Source organism: Poecilia mexicana, unplaced genomic scaffold, assembly GCF_051168715.1.
Source record: "Poecilia mexicana isolate PSO_F unplaced genomic scaffold, ASM5116871v1 scaffold_4, whole genome shotgun sequence".
Lineage (NCBI taxonomy): Eukaryota > Metazoa > Chordata > Actinopteri > Cyprinodontiformes > Poeciliidae > Poecilia > Poecilia mexicana.
This window is the reverse complement of record NW_028263373.1, coordinates 1,601,885-1,620,855: the sequence shown is the minus strand read 5'-3', so window position 1 is coordinate 1,620,855 and position 18,971 is coordinate 1,601,885. Positions and strand designations below refer to the sequence as shown.

General features: G+C 39.5%; 2 protein-coding genes across 2 annotated transcripts; one reads left to right on the top strand and one right to left on the bottom strand.

Moving 5' to 3' along the window:
* Positions 1 to 1,977: 1,977 nt before the first annotated feature.
* Positions 1,978 to 4,469, top strand: LOC106930187 (tripartite motif-containing protein 16-like). The gene is made up of 2 exons (XM_088004712.1): positions 1,978 to 3,372; positions 3,458 to 4,469. The coding sequence occupies exons 1-2, from the start codon at positions 1,991 to 1,993 to the stop codon at positions 3,558 to 3,560; spliced, it is 1,485 nt and encodes a 494-aa protein (XP_087860838.1). The 5' UTR covers positions 1,978 to 1,990; the 3' UTR covers positions 3,561 to 4,469.
* Positions 4,470 to 6,813: 2,344 nt separating this feature from the next.
* Positions 6,814 to 9,570, bottom strand: diras1a (DIRAS family, GTP-binding RAS-like 1a). Its single transcript, XM_088005236.1, has 3 exons — positions 9,162 to 9,570; positions 8,815 to 8,985; positions 6,814 to 7,726 (listed from the first exon to the last, which is right to left on the bottom strand). Exons 1-3 carry the CDS (start codon positions 9,297 to 9,299, stop codon positions 7,436 to 7,438), a joined length of 600 nt encoding a protein of 199 aa, XP_087861362.1. The 5' UTR covers positions 9,300 to 9,570; the 3' UTR covers positions 6,814 to 7,435.
* Between the last annotated feature and the right edge of the window lie 9,401 nt (positions 9,571 to 18,971).

The window sequence follows — 18,971 nt, the reverse complement described above, 5'->3', positions numbered from 1 at the left end:
CAGATCCGATTCCTCGGATAATCGTTAAAATATTCTATAGAGCAGTTGTCCCCAACCTTTTCATTACCGCGGACCGGTCAAGACTTGGAAATGTTGTTGCTGCCCAGGGGGGTGAACCGTCAGATAAGGCTTCTGCATGTTGGTGTTCCCGCTGAAGCCTGAATATGCCCAGTTTGGGTTGTCTTGGCCCTTTTATCGCAGCCTGTGGGGTTTTCCCTGACTGGGAAGAATACAACCTGCTGAATGTGACAGGTAGCCAATCAGAAAGCGCGGTGACGTCAGAACAGAGGGGAATCCCAAACAGCTGACATGTCACGCAACTGAGAGTCCGGTGGATGATATGATTAGATGATATGTGGAAATGTTTATTATTATATGTAAAGGTCATTATTATATATGTTTATTCAGTTAAAAATGTTAACTATGAAAAAACACAGTCGCCTCCAAATCATAGTGCAGCAGATAGAGCGGCTGCTCCCGTCGTCTTTTATCCACCGCCTTTTCTTTTTATTACATCTTTTATCTCTTAAAATGACTCCACAAACTGTCACTATTGCTTCTACATCGTCATCCGTGTTTGGTTATTCTAATTTCCTGTATGCTATGTTGGGGGTTTTAATGGATTATCCTCTGGAATCGGGATGTTTGTGACTGGAATCGGTTCGTGTTGCTCCTGCTGTGTGGCTGGACACGAACCGATCGAACCTGTTGGACTTTTATCAGCTCTGTGATCACAGAGGTTTGGAGAATCGGCCGACATTCTTAAATCTTGCCGTCTAAACCAGACTTAAGACTCACAAGCTCTACTCATCTCCTCTCGACCACTGCCCAAATGCTCTGACTCTGGTCGCTATGGTAACGTTTACATATCTCTTCAAAATAAGATACAGATGCGCCACAAAAACTAACATGTTACTTTCGTGAAAATTTTAACTCACGATAATGACTAACGGGAGCCCTGAGCTTGTTTCTCTGCAACGAGACGGTCCCATCTGGGAGTGATGGAGACAATGACACCCGAAGTGTTGCTTATATCCACAGCCTGCTTGGTCTCTACGTGGCGAAGCAGTTTGAAGATTCATTGCCTCATTAGCAGCCGGTCACCGCATGTTACACAGAGCGGCTTGTAATGTGGGACTCACCTACCAGTCCGGAATAAATCCATCCTCCTGTCTCTTCTCTGGGCCTTTTCCCCTTTGCAAAGAAACTTTCCAAAGACATCTGATCCGTTTCTTAATCATTTTGCTGCTTGTGGGCTCAGTGTTGGTGTGCAAGTAACTGAGAGAATCCGGTTAGAGGATTTTCAAAATAAAACTTCTTCCAGACTCAAATAATACATAAAATGGAAATATTTAATTATTTCTTGCGCGGCCCGGTACCAATTGGTCCACGGACCGGTACCGGTCCATGGCCCGGGGTTTGGGGACCACTGGTATAGAGTACTTGATTACTAAACTATTCTTTTACAACAGTCCTAAGCTGCTTCAACAGGAGATGAAGGCCATCAATCACTCTGCTGATGAAACATCATATAGCAGCTATGAGCAATCATTGATCTCTATGTACCTTCCTGCCATTACGGGGGAGTTACGAAACAGGCAATAGATTTCACTGAGCAACCAAACACATCCAGCTCTTTCAGCAGTCATTATTTATTTAGTTACATTTACTGAAACTGTGGAGCGATTAGATACTAGAGATCTGAGATTTGGTGACTCGGTCAGTTATTGTGAACAGGGAACTGTTGTGAAGACAGTCCAACTTGAAACTTTATGACTTTCAAAAAGTCATTTGAAAGTGACCTTTATAAAGAGCTCTGTTCCACCTGGTCTCAAATGCTTCCCGAAACTGGGTGGAACCAACAGCTGCTGAAAGTGGTAGCTGATTGGCTGCAGCTCCTCTGTACTGACACCTGATTGGTAGATCAGAGCTCAGCCTGTTTTCTGTTCTCAGGAAACGAAACTAACAGTCACTGTGACTGAAAACAGAAATGGAGCAGCAGGCAGTTCAGCTAGACCGAGACACTTTCTCCTGCCCGATCTGTCTGGATCTACTGAAGGATCCGGTGACTACTTCCTGTGGACACAGCTACTGCATGAGCTGCATTAAAAGCTTCTGGGATGGAGAGAATTACAAAAGAATCCACAGCTGCCCTCAGTGCAGGAAAACCTTCACACCAAGGCCTCTCCTGCAGAAGAACACCATCCTAGCAGCTTTAGTGGAGCAGCTGAAGAAGACTAGACTCCAAGCTGCTCCTGCTGATCACTGTTATGCTGGACCCGAAGATGTGGCCTGTGATTTCTGCACTGGGAGGAAACTGAAAGCCATCAAGTCCTGTTTAGTCTGTCTGACCTCTTACTGCGAGAAACACCTTCAGCCTCATTACGATTCAGCTACATTTAAGAAACACAAGCTGGTGGAGCCGTCCAAGAACCTGCAGGAGAAAATCTGCTCTAAGCATGATGAGGTGATGAAGATGTTCTGCCGCACTGATCAGAAGTGTATCTGTGCTTTTTGTTTACTGGATGAACATAAAGGTCATGACACAGTGTCAGCTGCAGCAGAAAGAGCTGAGAGGCAGAGAGAGCTGGAGGAGAGACGAGGAAACATCCATCAGGGAATCCAGGACAGAGAGAAAGATGTGAAGCTGCTTCAGCAGGAGGTGGAGGCCATCAATCACTCTGCTGATAAAACAGTGGAGGACAGTGAGAAGATCTTCACCAAGCTGATCCGTCTCCTCCAGAAAAGAAGCTCTGAGGTGAAGCACCACATCAGATCCCAGCAGGAAGATGAAGTGAGTCGAGTCAAAGATGTTCAGGAGAAGCTGGAGCAGGAGATCACTGAGCTGAAGAGGAAAGACGCTGAGCTGGAGCAGCTCTCACACACAGAGGATCACAACCAGTTTCTCCTCAACTACCCCTCACTGCCACCCAGGGAGCCTAAAGGCTCATCCAGCATCAACATCCGTCCTCTGAGACACTTTGAGGACGTGACAGCAGCTGTGTCAGAGCTCAGAGACAAACTACAGGACGTCCTGAGAGACTCATGGACAAACACCTCACTGATGGTCACTGAGGTGGATAATCTATTCTCAGAACCAGAACCAAAGAGCAGAGCTGGATTATTAAAATATTCATGTGAAATCACTCTGGATCCAAACACAGCGAACACACGGCTGGTGCTATCAGAGGGGAACAGAAAGGTGACGGCGATGGGTCAGCCTCAGTCTTATTCTAGTCATCCAGGCAGATTCACTAATCATCCTCAGGTTGTCAGCAGAGAGAGTCTGACTGGACGATGTTACTGGGAGGTGGAGTGGAGCGGGCAGCAAGTTTATGTAGCTGTTGTATACAAGAGTATGAGCAGAGCAGGAAATGGGGATGAATGTTTATTTGGAGGTAATGACAAATCTTGGGCTCTATACTGTTCCCAAAGCAGTATGGAATTTGGTCACAACAACATCTGGACCTCCGTCTCAGGTCCAGTTTCCTCCAGAGTGGGAGTGTTCCTGGATCACGGAGCAGGTCTTCTGTCCTTCTACAGCGTCTCTAAGACCATGACTCTCCTGCACAGAGTCCAGACCAGATTCACTCAGCCGCTGCATGCTGGGGTTTGGCTTCAAAACACTGCATGTTCTGCAGAGTTCTGTAAACCCAAATAGATTTTCTCTCTCCTCTCTGATTGTTGATCAGCGTTCATTGTTTTGATGCCTCTGCTGTTCTGTTCTTTATTTTTCTGCTTTAAATGTAGTTATCTGTGGTCCAGGAACTATAAAGAAATTCACTGCTATTAGAATTTTTTTCCTTTCCATTAATTTTTGTATTTTGGGACATTGCTTTGACCTGACCGATGATTGACTTTGATCAATTAGGAGTTTAAATTAATGCTATTGTTAACCTCCTATCTGTTGCAGGCTTGCTTCATGTTTTGCTGATTTTAAGCTGTTATTCTTATGATATTGTATTGTTGTCTTGGTTCAAGTCTGTTAGAGATTGTGTCGGTCCAGAACCAATGAATTCAGCTTTGCTAGAATTTATTCATCCATCTTTCAGTCTCTTCTCCCGTTCTTTCTCCCGGCCCCCGAGCCTCACTTTGGACACCCCTGGTCTACAGTCAAAGGTGTAGTCCAATCAGCGCCAATAAAAGTTAATGGTGCCCTTAGATTGGCTGCTTTTCAAATGCCAGCCAAGATTTCTGTGAGGACTTGAGTTTTCTGTGTGTTTATTTAGGTTTCTGTCAGTTGAGTCTCTGTGTTGTCCTGTCTACCCCTTGATTGATCCCGGCTGTGTCCTGTTTCCTTGATTACTCCTCGTGTATTTAATCCCACCTGTGTCTCTTCAGGTCCTCGTCTATTCTGTCTGAAGTCGTCTTTATTGTCAGTTGCTACCAGTGTGTGTTTGTTTGCCTCTGTTCACCTGTGCTGCCTGGATTTGTTTATTATTCTTCATTAAACCATAATTTACTCTTCATATCTGGCTCCATCTCATATACTTCACCACCTCACCTCCACATATCGTGATATTTTGTTTCAAACATGTTTGAAAAAAAATCATTGTGAAAATTATCTATGAATAACTTGGAGTTTTGGTTCCAAAGAAAAATCCACAATTACTGTAGGTCAAATACTGAAAAAACTTTAGTTCATTAAATTCATAAAAAACTAAAACTTTGTTCAGTGTGTAAACATCAACAAACTGAGCAGCAGTCTTTTAATGTACTTTGCTTAGAGTTTAGCACAAATCAGATAAAGGTTGGAGACATATACTTTGATACATAAATTAACTTTGTGAAGGAATGAAACCACATTTTTTAATGGTAAATGTTTGTTACATTTAATAGTTTAATTAAATAAAAATGTATATAAAAAAATTGATAAGTGGTGGGCAGTGCTAAAAGTTAGTTGCACTAATCTTATAGCACCAATCATTAGTATTAGCTCCTCTAATGCTAAATCAACATAGCAATTAGTGGAAGCTAATGCTAACACACTAATTTTAACCATATTTGAAACAACCATACATATGACACGTAGTATTTTCCCTTCACAGGATCACATTTGTTTTTGCACATCTTGAGCTTCAGGAAGTGAGTTTTGGACCAGGCCTTTCACTCCTGGTTTCAGTTTTATGGTTGCTAAGTATGGCTAACTCTGAAGCTGATGTTACCTGATTGGTTCACCTTTTCCCGTTGCAACTACGTCACTAAATCGTTCGAAGCGCCATAATGGACGTATTAAATGAGGTTCGGGAGTTTTGAACTGAGCGACTTAAGTTGTTTTCCCAAGTTGTTTTTGTCAGTTTATTCATGGCTTCTTCTTGTTCGAGTCGAGCTAATTTATCTTTGAAAGTAACAGACCTGGCTGGGGCTCACTGACAGCGGTTTTTACAGATGCCTGAAACAGCTAGCTTAGAAACCGACCTATAGCTCCTCCCCCCTGACATGTTGATCAAATTACCAGGTTTGCCTGAATTCACACTACATGATTTATATCACCGTCATAAACAGCGTTTCCCCTTAAGCCGGAGCACCTTAAAAACGTATAAAAGACGAGATGCTAACCAGTTTTTTTCCAAACATGCTAGGCTACATGACGGTGCGGCCTGGCTTCCATGGTTACTGATGGCTCGACGAGTACCTTCGCCATAATGGAAAATTTGACATTTTTCTAATCATACTGACTTATAAATTATATGAACTTAATCTTACCTTGTAAAAAGTGTTCGCTGCAAACCCGCCATTACACCGAGGGCTGCCAGTCATTGTGATTGACAGCTGCTGTCCAACGTCACCGCACCATTCCTCGTTAAAAGTTATTAATAAAATGACAAGTTTGGTTTTCACCCTTGTCTGTTTGTGGAGCCGACCGCACAGCAACCTGTGACCGTTTTTACTGCGATATCAACTAAATAAAAGCGATATTAGGAAACGTGTGAGGTTTTTTTACGGCATTTACAAGAGCGCACAGGTTGTTTTCACATCCATCATGGTGGACAGGCTGTTCTGTCAGATCAGCATACACTGTGAGAATGGCGTACGTGCAGTGAGTACGCATGCGCATTAAGAGGTCCGCGACTGTCAGTTAAGCATACGCGACAAGATACGACAAAAATAAGTCAATAAATTGTTCTCAATGATAACTAGATGCATTATCGTGATTTCAAAGTGTATTTAAGGAAGGGTCTTCCTGTTCCTTGATGATGGTCTGACTAGCTGACCGCTAAGTCGGGATGTCATACAGCTGTTAATAACAAAGTGTATGACATCTAACTGCTACGTTATGATGTTATGTTGCTGATTAAATAAAAGCATGTTGTAATGCTGTAATGACAGATACAGCCGTCAGTTTGTGCCATGACGATCTGACAACGTATGCTGATGTGACAGAAAACAGGCCGAGGTCTGAAGAGAGTGACGTGAAAAATCAGAAAACATGCAAAGAACATGAGAAGAGGAAATGAAGCTGCTGAATAAGAAGTCAAAATAAGAGCATGAATATTAGAAACCTTACGAGTGGATAACCAAAACTTCAACACAGATGTTGAACTTTATTCAAATGAACGTTTACAAAACAGCCAAGTAAATTAATTCTTCTGGAAAAATTAATTTAGGGGAAGCTAAGTGTGCTAGATGTTTTCAAACACTAAACAAAAGAATTAGCTCTGCTGTTGGCGCATTAGCGGTTATAGCTGTGCCCACCACTTGAGGACTGAAACTCCAAACCTTGAACTATTCCTGAACTTTTAGGTCCATCTCTGCTTCAGCAAAGCCAGATCAAATTATCAGTTCCTTAGCAAGGATTTGCAGAACTTGAAACCTTGTTGCTCAGGCGATACACCTGTTTTATTCAGGTGTTAAAGTTCTGAGAGAACATCAGAACCAGCAGGTCCAATCTCAAAAACAAAAGAAATAATCAAACAGAAATGTGTAAATCTCTGATGACGGCAATGACACTTTTCCCAGTTCCACACCAACAAAAACACGTTATAGATACTACAGGGTCTTTCTGCCAACAGGTGACCTTTGGCCTTCCAACCTTCAGCCTCTGGTCCCAGAAACGGTTATTAATGTGTTGCATCAGAATTCCCAGACTTCTTCCCAGATATCAGCAGCCAGAGAAGAGGTAAAAGCGTATAAATGGTCAGTAATGAGCAGCGCCGACCTTCATGTTGAGGTGCATGCTGACTCTGCCGTTACAGTCAGAAGGAAAGGAAAACACCAGATTGTTTAATCCTAAAGTATTTCCAGGTCCAGGAACGTTTAGAAACAATAGAAATGTCGGCGTTGTGAGTCCTGAAGGTCCAGATTTCCTGTTGTTGTTAACAGTGGAGCTCATATGTACAGATCAGAGACCCAGTCCGGTCCAGGCCCGGTGTGAATGTTCCAGGCGTTTTGTTCGTCTGGAGCAGAGAGGCGGACTGCCAGCGCCTCCCTCGCCCTACATGACGCTGCACTTCCCCTTCAGCTTGTCAGCTCGTTTCTGTTTCCCTGAGCGCTTCCCGTCGATGCTCAGGCTCATGTCCCGCTTCTTCTCCAGCGCCAGCAGCTCCTGGAACAGCTCCTTCACGTTGCTGTTTGTCTTCGCCGACGTCTCCATGAAGGCGCACTTCCAGGAAGTGGCCTGAGTCTCGCCCACCTTGGTCTCCACCTCGCGCTGGGCCGTCTCGTCGCTCTTGTTGCCCACGAGCATGATGGGAATGGACTCCACGCTCCCTTTGATGGCCAGAATCTGCAGATTAATCAGTTACTTATAAGTACAGTAGGTCTAAACATTGATGTTTGTAGGCCTGTCACGATCAAATGTACCAGAAATTATTGTGATAAACGATAATATTGTTGTTTTGAGACCATTTTCAAGTAACATAATGGTAGTAATGGCATAATAATGCATCCTCAAAGCTCAATAAACTTTAAATTCTAATGAATATTTAACACTGGAACTGGAGGACATTTAAAATATTCAAAATAAATAAACAAAACAACAGAAACAATAAATAATAAAAATTCCTGGCCTGCAAAAATAAAAGGCTGGTTGAGACCAAAACATCAGAATAAAGATTTTTGTCGTTCAGTTTTTGGTAAAAAGAGAGAAAAGGGAAAAATTATAATTATTGAGCTCGTATTAATTAATGCTACTAATGGATTTATTTCTTATTGCGACAGGCCTATTAAGTACATGAACCACTTTTAATATGTACACAATTTAATTGAAAAATAAATACACATTTGAAGTGAAAAACTGAAGCTATAAAACTAGTCGTAAAAAATGTAGACTCATTATTAAAGCACTTTTTGGTTAAATTTCAATTTAAAATACATTTCTGTGGCGGTAAAATTTTTCTGGCATTTGTGTTTGGATTTTAAAAGTATCACAACATAAAAAATGATCCATTAGGAGTTTTATGGTCTTAACTGTTGATTGGAAACATAAGTTTTTTATTCAACCCTGTAGAATCTAATATTCTGTTAACAACTCTTGGGGGCTGTGGGGGCCTTCACCCCTTATGGACTAGTAAAATGTTGGTCGATTAACAATCTTCTCAAACTCAGGATACTATTAAAACTGCTTTGATATCAACCTAGTGGTCAAAGTGTGAACTACACCTGACTCACGGAAGTGAACGTGTGAAAGTTTGTGTGAATTTTCACAAATTAATCTTAATCCTGAGTTTAAAACATATATTTAGGCAGACTAACATTTTCTACAACTGATATATCGAAATAAGCAACATGTAACCACAATTCTAGAAGTTATTTTAGTTTTGGGTTTGACGCTTTTTTGCGACAGCAGGCTTCTGAGAAGGGGCGCAGACGGACCTGTTGGTAGATGGGCTTGAGCTCCTCCAGGGACTGGCGGCTGGTGATGGAGTAGACCAGGATGAAGGCATGACCTTTGGAGATGGAGAGTCGCTGCATGGCAGGGAATTGGTGACTTCCTGTCGTGTCAGTGATCTGCAGCGTGCAGACACTCTTGTCGCAGCTGATCACCTGCAGAGACGACAGACATCCACTTCATTCAGGCCACAATCTGGATCAGCGGTTCAGTTTCTGCATATCTTCATTCCTTATAGCCAAATATTTGAGGCAAAACATGAAGACATGATGTTTTGCCTCCTAGGAGAGGTTTTTCCTGAACAATCAGGAATGACTTGTTTGTGTCTCACCTGTCTGTAGGTGTCCTCCACTGTGGGGATGTAGGTGTCCCTGAAGGTGCCTTTAACAAACCGAAGGACGAGCGAACTCTTCCCCACCCCGCCTGCTCCGAACACCACCACCCGGTAGTCGTTGCTCTGCTCAGGCATCCTGGGAGCTGAAGTCCTGCTGACTCACCAGAACAATCACCTGTATGCTGATTAGCCCAGAACACAAGCGGACACTCTTCATCATGTAAACGCTGCTTTAAAGGGAACATATTATGCAAAATTCACATTTTGTACATTTTTGTACTTCCATTTGGGTCTCATCTGCTTCTAAAACAGTCCTAGTGCTTAAAAAAACCGAGATGTGTGTTTTTATTGGTGTCTGAAAAGTGAGCCATTTCCAAAACTTCAATCTATGAACGCTGCACAGTTACCTAGCAACCGAAGCACATTTACTCAGCTGGTTTTACCACTGTATGCACTGTACAATGGCTGCTGGAAGAGACAAAGTGTTATGTTGTTGACTTCCCGTCCATTCTTGTTGGTTTGGCAGGAGGCTCCACTCCTGCTTTTCAAAGACATATGGTTTTATATTGTACATCTGTTTGCAGCCATTTTCACATGCGAGTGTAAACATTGAGTTGGGGGCGTGGCCAAAAGCAGGCTATTTGGATTTTAAGTGATAGAGTCCCTGAAACAACTGAACTCTCATTATGTAAGAATGATTTTGTGCAAAAAATTTAATGAAAAGGCTTTGTATAGGCCATAAACCGATCCTAACCTGTTCAAGGAAGCTTAATGAAGAAATTATTTAAATTTCTTCATGAACTTAGAAAAGTATTTACCCTTCTCAAACATTTTTCACATGACAACAAAAGATTTTCATTTTATGTGCAAAAACCAACACAAAGTATCTAATTGAAGTAAGAGGAAAACCTTTGATGGTTCTCATTATTTTCACAAACAAAAACTAAGAACCACTGAAAGAAACGACATGAAAACCTCTGAAGAAGAAATGGAGAAAAACCTCCTTCTCCACAAAATGTAAACAAAAATGATGTCGGATTTTAGTGATTGTTGGATTTTTCTCTCGTTTTTGTTAAAAGACCACAAGCCATTTCTCCTGCTAGCACTAGGCTAGCATGTTTGTTTTGGTTGTATTTACCCAGAATGCCCTGCGCTGTAGTCCACTTCCTGTTTTTGGAGCGGTCTCCGCTGGTCCGCTTGGCGTTCACACGTGCATTCAAACCAAACCAGAGTTCACCTCAGCCAAACCCAGACCGAGGTTTGGAGGACCAGAGTTCACTTTTTTCAGAGTTTGATTAGCATTTACTCCTCCCCAAACGGACCGGACTTTATAGGCAAACGGACTGTAGTTTGATTAAAGTGGACTAGACAGGCTTTGACTAGAGTGGCCTAGTCAAAGCCTAAATCTAAATCCTGCCGAGAATCTGATGCAAGACTGAAAAAGGATGCGCTCTCTGCCGTGAAAAAGGAAACAGGAAAGTCTGGATGACAGGAATCCATTCAGAACCCTGTCCAGTTGGAGCCGGGTTCGCTGCTTTGGGTCAGTCCAGGTTCTCCTGCTCTGACGTCACCGACCTCCTTATCTACTACACACACACACACACACACACACACACACACACACACACACACACACACACACACACACACACCTGCCTCCTGATAGCATCCCGAGTGTTTACAGCAGCATTACAGTGTGTGTGAGAGTGAGAGAGAGAGAGAGAGAGAGAGAGAGAGAGAGAGAATGGGGGTGTTACTCTGTCGCCATGGTTACTGCCCTCCGAGGAGGCACCAAAGGCAGAGATGGACTGCAGAGAGATTTATGCACCGAGAGAGCAGCGCAAACATTTCATCACCAGCAGGGCCGTTGCCGTGGTTACCCGCCTGCCCCCACACCGCCTGATGTCACTTCCTGTGCGGAGGCAGATGGCGGGGAAAACACCGGCGGAGGAGAACCAGCAGCGGACTCAGATCCAGCTCCACCCGGCCGGACCTCCCAGGATTAATATTCACATACGACCCGATGATATGATTTTAATAATACATTTATTTTTAACTCAAACAACAGTTATCAAACATCAAATGTCACTAAACTACAAGTAAAATTAAATCCAATGGTTTATTCGGCAGTTTAATAATAATAATAAAAAGTAATTTAAAAACTTTGCAAATCGTTAATATTTTGTAAAAACAAAAAAAAAAAAAAAACTACTTTAATATCAGAGGTGAGCAGAGTACCTAAAAACTGTAAACGAGAAGTAGCACTACTTCAACATATTTTTACTCAAGTAAAAGTAAAATCACTCAAGTAAGAGTAAAAAAGTATTTGGTAAAAAAAGAAAAAAGTACTGAGTAACTGATCAAATTATGATCATTTAATATTTTAAAATTACATCATCAGAGGGACAAAAATATAAAATTAACTGTGAAATGTTGGCATTTTAAAAATTAAAATGAAAATAATTTATATAAATAATAAAATCAGGCAAAAGAAAATATTTCCAAATCAGTTTCTTTCAATCAAAAAGTTCTGAAACAAAATGTATTAAATTAAAAATCCAAAAATTAATTTTACTTGTTTTTCAGTTTTACTTGTTTGATAATAAACAAAATAAAAGGATTATATAAATCCCTAAAGGCCCTTAACATAACAAAACTTTGCCTTTTTAAAAGACAGACAGTTTCCAATTTTTTTGGCGAAATTTTTAACGTTTTTGGTTTGTGGTTGGGGGCCGATCAAAATCATTGCAAGGGCCACAAATGGCCCCCAGGCCACACTTTGAGCATCAAGTAAAAATAAACAGTACAGCATAGTAAAAATACTCCTAAAAGTAATCTTTCCCAAAAACTTAATGAAGTAACTGAGTAAATGTAACTAGTTACTACATGACTCTGTTTGATATCAAAGAAAATCTGAGAAAACACAACAACTGAATAGACAATTTTAAGTCTTGCCACAGCGTCTCTATGTGATTTGAGTCCATACTTTGACTAGGCCCTTCCAGAATGTGTTTTATTTTCTTTAACCCTTCAGTGTTGCACTCATTGTGTCTCAGAACGACTGCTGCTCAGGAAATTCAGCCAGTTTGAATTTTTTTGGAGAAGGGATGTGAAATCATACAGAAATGTTGGTTTAATTTGGGTTTTTTAAGGTTAACAACAATTGAGTCTTTTTGTTTACAGGTGTTAACTTTATCAAAGTTAACACCCGTTAACTTTGATAAAGCTGGTTTAATGAAAATCTGAGACTTTTATGTCTTAAATTTCTCACTGAAGTGAAGGCTTTGCAGTTATTACCCAGGTCCAGACAGCAGCCTAACAGGAAACACATTCACAGCTTATTAATAGAACAAAATAATTAGCACAAGTTATGTAATTTCCCGGCTCTCTAAAATGAGACAGGACACAAACAGCAGATAGTTCACACTCTCTCAGACGGGAAGCTGCAGCAAAAATCAAACATTATTATGTGTTTGTAGTCCTGGAATGAGGCAGGCTGGATGTTTTCTGGCAGCTGCAGTGGGATAATGGTTGTTTTTTTCTATTATGCTTCCTTGAACAGGGTAGGGCATGTTTATGGTCTATACAAATCATTTTTGTTTCCTTTTTGGCTCAAAATCGTTCTTAGATAATGAGATCTTAGCTGTTTTGGGGCGTCTTGTCACTTTAAAACCAAATAATCTGCTGCTGACCACATTCCCAGCTCAACATTTACACCCACATGTAAAAATGGCTGCAAACAGATGTGCAATTTTACAACCATGCATCTTTGAAAAGCAGAAGTGGAGCATCCTGCATAACCAACCAGAATGCAGCAAGTGGTTTCTGGATGGTAGGTAAACAACAAATTACTTTGTCTTTTCCAGCAGCCATTGTACAGCGTATACCAGGTGAGCTAACATGCTGGAGCTCAGGTTGGGTTATTAGGTAACAGAACTTCTGAGGACCCCATGACGTCGTCTTTTCTCTTCCTTTGCTAGGAGGGCTAGTTAGCTCCGGTTAGCTTAAGTTATTCTTTAGTTTTTTCTTCTGTTTTATTCCTAAGTTGTTTGTCACAACCATGATGTGTCAACTCCATAACTGACAATTTACAAAACTTTGATAAAATTTTGCGAAATAAAAGCTTAATTTTGGTATAATGTAAAGATTTCATGGACCTGACGAGCTACAATATGGCCTCCTTCAGAGTAACATCATATAAATTGAGGTAGTTTGGCATTTCGTCAACTCCGTCAGAGTTTTTCTGACTCTTTCAGTGAAATTGTTGTCAAATCTCACTTAATTGTCCAACTAATTCATTTTAATGTATTTTACATGAATTGCATTACTTCACATGTACCAAGTTTTTCATTTTACTCACTAGTTTGTCACCACCTTCAGTTCTGTGTCAACTCCGTCATGCACTGTCAACTCCATCAGATGGACTTTTTCTTGTTTTTTGTTTTAAATAATATTTATTTTATTTCTTGAGAAGCATTTTTCTGTAAATTGAGTAAAAATATCACTAATGGGGTATTTTAAAAATCATTTTAGATTTATTTTTGTCAGATGGTGATGACAAAGTTTTGGGTCAGGTCGATTAAAAATGTAATTTTATTTTTAAAAATTCGCAACTGGGAGCCTGTACCTTAGCATCTTCATATTTTCTAAACATTATTTGTCATATTTGCATACATAAGGTTGAGAAATAATAAAAAAAAAAATATGGGAAAATTAAAACCCATTTTGTCCCTATTCTCAAGAATCACTGAATTAACACGGAATGATTGACAAAAAAGGTAAATTTTCATTTTCAATGAGTGGCAATTTTGAATAAAACTGAAGGTGTTCCACTGCAGTTGCCTTCACACACACCCCCCCCCCCCCCCACACACACACACACACACACGCATGCGCCCGCAGAGCAGCTGCTTTGTTCTCGGTTTCAATCAGCTGCAGCTCACCGGCCTCATTATCTCCTTACATCATGTTAATCCGTGTGACTGCGCGCCATAGTAAGGAGGGCCCGTGCACGCGCACAGCTGGACACGTGCACCCACTCCCATTACATAAACACGCACCCGCACCCGCACGCACGCACGGAACCAGTTCGGCACCGAGCCGGGATTCAGGACCGATCCGGCCGCGGAGCACCGTCCACCGGGCGCTGGCGGTCCCTCTGGCCGGGGATGGTTGCTGGATTTCGGGTGCGTGTCTGTGCGGTGCGGCCGCCGGTGTGGGTGTGATGGTTGCGGACTCACCGTGCGTGTCACCGCCGGATCCTGCGGGGTTCTCCTCCTCTAGGCTCTGTCTGTGTCTGCAGGGTTCAGTTGGTTCGGAGCGTCTGTAAGCATCCCGGATCCTCCGCCTTCTGACTCACATCCCCACCACCATCATCATCACCATCATCACCGCCAGACCCGCTGCTGGTCGCTTCACTCCAACCCTCCTCTTCCTCCTCCTACTCTCCGCTCCATCACCTCCTTCCCCTGGAAAACACAAGAAACAAGTTCGGCTGGGATTCTTTGGGTTTACTTCCAAAATAAAAACCTTTCTTTTCTTCTTCTTTGTTTTTTAAAATTACGTATAAAATAGAATAAGATAAAATAAAATAATAGACACAAAAATTTTAATGAGAAATGATTTAAGACAACACAGAATAAAAATAATATATCAATATCAATAAAAATCAAATAAATATGCAAAAAATCCATATTATTATTATTATTATTACAGAACAGTTGTACTAGTATAATATTATTATAATTGTATTTTTTATTCTTATTATTTTTTATATTGTTTTTATTATGTTATTTTAATAATGTAATTGTTATTACTACAATAATGTAACAATTAGTGATGTGTGCCAGAAACAAAAAAAATCTTCAAAATCACAATATAATTAAAAAGAACCCGGGGTTTTGTTCAACAAATTAAAAAGCAACAAAAAATAATTACATCATAATAAATACAAAGAAGAATAAAATTCCTAAAATAAGATAGTTGAAAAGAATTTAAACAAGATTTATTTGATTGATATGACGTTACAGAATAATTTGATTAAAAGTTCAAATAAACTGGAAAAAATATGTTTTTAAGAGTCGCGTGTTTTGGACTTTTATTTTGAAGGCTGTGCGCTGACTCCAACCGGAAGTCTCACTTTCACCATCCTCCTCTTTCTTGATAAAAATATATTTTTCCTTCACACCTTCACCTCAGTCAGCGTCACCTAGACACGTCAGCAGGAGAAAAAATAGGAGAACACAATTATGAAACACATGAATCAGAGAGATTTCATTAAAAAACAAAACTTGAAAAAGGTTTGTTTTCTAAATAAACAACTGATTTACTGACAGCTGATGTTTCACATGAACTGATATATTTTGGTTAAATTAAGTGAAGTTCTGCACATCTATTTATTGCACAGCTTTGCAACAATAATAACAATAAAAAAATAAAATAATAATAATCATAATCATAATCATAATAATAAGTATTATGATTATGATTATGATAATAATAATAATAATAATAATAATAATAATAATAATAATAATAATAATAATAATAATATTATTATTATTATTATTATTATTATTATTATTATTATTATTAAGGACTCTCACTGCGACAGACTGGCGGCCTGTCCAGGGTGACCCTGCCTCTAGGCACCAGCAACCCCACAAAGGCACATGTATAGAAAATGGATAGATGGATGGAGGACTCTCAAATTGTAAATTCGCACAAACAGACTATCAATTAATCCCAAAAAAATCTTTAAAATAACAATTTGAAGAAATTGGCAAGTTTACTGTAAAGGTGCAAAGAAATTTTGGTTTGATTTTTGCATTAACAGTCCTACTATCTGATGTTATAAGTTTAATCAAATTTTGATTGATAATAGATATACTTTTCAAAGATTATTCAACTAAATAGAATAATTTGCAGAAAAATGAACACTCATGATTAATCGTGAAAAACGTGTCAATAAACCTACAGGGAATTTTATGAATAATTTGAATCCTTTGTCGCCCTCTAGTGGTGATAATGCAGAACTACAAGAGCTAAAGAACAGTCAATAAACCTTATTGTTAGACTGCAGTCAGAAAAAGTGTCCAGTTTAAAGTCTGCATGAAGCACAAGACCTATTAGATATGTCAATTTAAACGATGTAATGTCATAAAAGACATAAAACATAATTCCTTAAACTATCATGTGAGAAACTGAAAACAAAAACAGTGTAACTTCTGCTATTGATCCATGATCTACAAAAACTTCTGTATTACATATTATACTCAAAAACCAACTGAAAATATATTTTTAACAGAGACTTAAGTGTAACATTAACCTTTTTATTTTAAACCAATCAAAAGGAAAATTATAGTTATATTGAAACTAAAAGAAATTATCGCAATGACAGTCTCAAATATAAAAACAGTATTAATAGTAGCAATAAAACAACATCACAACACATGAATAAAAAAAATTCAATTAAAGTTACAGGAAATTAAAAAATCAGAAACAAAAATGTAACAAAAACAATTATTAACCACAACAGGTATTTAAAAAACGGGGTTTCAATGTGAGACAAACAGAAGAGTGTGTTACACTATTTTCGCCACCAGGTGGCATTATTGAATGCCAGTACTTGGGACTGCAACACTTCATCTCCCCCTGGTGGTGGGGAAGTGATATTGCAATTATTATTTTTTTAAACAGCAGGTTGCTTTAAACGTTTTAAGGCAAAAATTATCCGATTACTTTAAATCCGACTATATTTTTATGCTTTTTTTATATTTAGATATAATTTTATCAGATTATTTTAGTGAATAGCAGATTAAATAAGCCCCCCACCCATCCTTTCTTCATCCCCCTCTTCTTCGCTCTCCTCCTCTTCGTCATTGATCTTCAGCTCTTTTCGGAGTCATGAGGTAAGGACAGACCGCTCCTCGTTTCCTTTCATTTCTCTCTCCTTCCCCTTTGAATTCCGCTTTTTTTCCCCTTGGTTCGGAACAATCCAGTTGGGCTCGGTTCGGTTCTCCTCCCTGATGCGAATCAGACATGAACTGAATTTGTTAAAACATTTGATTCGTACATTTAATGTGAAATTGTTTTCCTTAAATAAACGGGAGGAAAATGGATTCCGGATCTCATTATTATTTAGTAAATTGCGGGTTTTTCAGAGAGATGCGGGTTCGACCTGGTTTTCTCCTTCATGCGGGATGATGGAGGGATGGATGATGGAGGGATGGATGATGGAGGAGCTCATGAATCATAGATGTCAGAAAAAACCCGCAGCAGCAGCTAAAATGAGGTCAAATATCCGAAATATAAGAGCAAACTTTGCCGATTCTCATCGGGTTCCGGTCGGATTCTGGTCGGTTTCAGGTTTTATCCACCTTCAGGTCACATTGAGCTGATTGCGGAATCAGGCCGAGTGTTCCGGCTGGCTGGTCATTTTCAGCCTCTGCGGTCTGTGCCAGGCGGTACTGGTCGGACTGGGTTCACTGGTCCGTTCTGCTGGTTAATCCTCAGTAATTCTGCTGCTGATTGTCGTTTCACTGCTGCAGATTAAATCTTTGTGTGGAGATTTAATGATTAATGTGGTTTTACGTGCCTTTAGTTTAAAGCTGCTGTTTATTTGTTGTGCTAATAACAAATCTGTTCACTGCTTGAACTCCTTTCGTATAGATTTGTGATCATTTCTATAAAATAAATGTAAAATTTCCTCAAAACTTGCTAATATTTTGCATTTTTATGATGAGTTTAGCAACACGGCGTCCATTTTAACATCATAAATCAATGCAGATGATTCCAAATTTAATCAATATCAGTTCATTTTAAATCTTTTCATAAATATAATCTGAATTTAGATTTTTAAATATAATGACCTTATTTTCTGGGCGGGTCTTTGAGCCATAAAAGCAGAAATAAAGAGTCCCGTTTGATGGACCATCATGCGCTTCTCCGGCTTTAGGGGGCGCTACTGAGCATCACGTTGCTCCATTTGCAACAATAAAAAAGTCACAGCGGCAGAAAGAGGCCCAAGCATTAAATGCACTGAAGTTATGCAAATCTTTAAAAAAAAAAACCTTCTCCCACGTTCTTGAAAAAAAAGGCAAAAAATAAATCAGTAAACAGAATATTTTTCAACTAATTGAAAATTAATCAAAAATAATTGTGATTAATCAATGACTGAAATAATCGTTTACTAATTTAGCAATGGATTGACTAGAGAATTAAAAACGCAATTTGCTGAAATAACAACACAGTTAGAGCAGTGATTAAGACAAAACTGTACAAAAATAAAAACATTTTTCATTTAAAACAAATAAAACATTGTTTTTCCTGTAAATATGTTCTTCCCAGAACTCCTAAATTTTAGCTTCACCCAGTTCAAATTCTGTAAAAATAAACATCTTTTCTATTAATCAATTAACCCAAGAAATAATCAACAAATCAGCCAATCAAACGGGGGAAAAAGTTATGAGATTTTCATGTTAATGTTAGAAGGATTATTTAATGGAAATTCAGCAGAATGCAGAATCTTTTTTATCCGATTAATCGTGGAAAAAAAATCGATTACTCAAATAATCATCACTGTATTTTTCACCAAAAGATGTGGATTTTAATTATTTTACTGACGGTCTACTACTTTACTTTATTCTCATTTACTCTTTGATAAAAGCTGGAATTCAATAGGAAGAAATGTAAATGTTTTGTTCAGGAATCCCTTGGTTTTAATCTGAATCAAAAAAACACCCGAATCTGACTAGATCTGCAGAAGGTTTGATGGAAACGAGCCGCAGATGGAGGTGGAGGGCGTGG

Bases quoted from the DNA above. Each gene is read 5' to 3' on its own strand.
- LOC106930187 (XM_088004712.1), top strand. From the start codon at position 1,991: ATGGAGCAGCAGGCAGTTCAGCTAGACCGAGACACTTTCTCCTGCCCG. The intron at 3,373-3,457 runs AAATGGGGATGA...TTTGGTCACAAC, and splicing joins AAGAGTATGAGCAGAGCAGG to AACATCTGGACCTCCGTCTC.
- diras1a (XM_088005236.1), bottom strand. From the start codon at position 9,299: ATGCCTGAGCAGAGCAACGACTACCGGGTGGTGGTGTTCGGAGCAGGC. The intron at 8,986-9,161 runs GTGAGACACAAA...TCGTCTCTGCAG, and splicing joins TGGAGGACACCTACAGACAG to GTGATCAGCTGCGACAAGAG. The intron at 7,727-8,814 runs GTCCGTCTGCGC...ATTAATCTGCAG, and splicing joins TCAAGCCCATCTACCAACAG to ATTCTGGCCATCAAAGGGAG.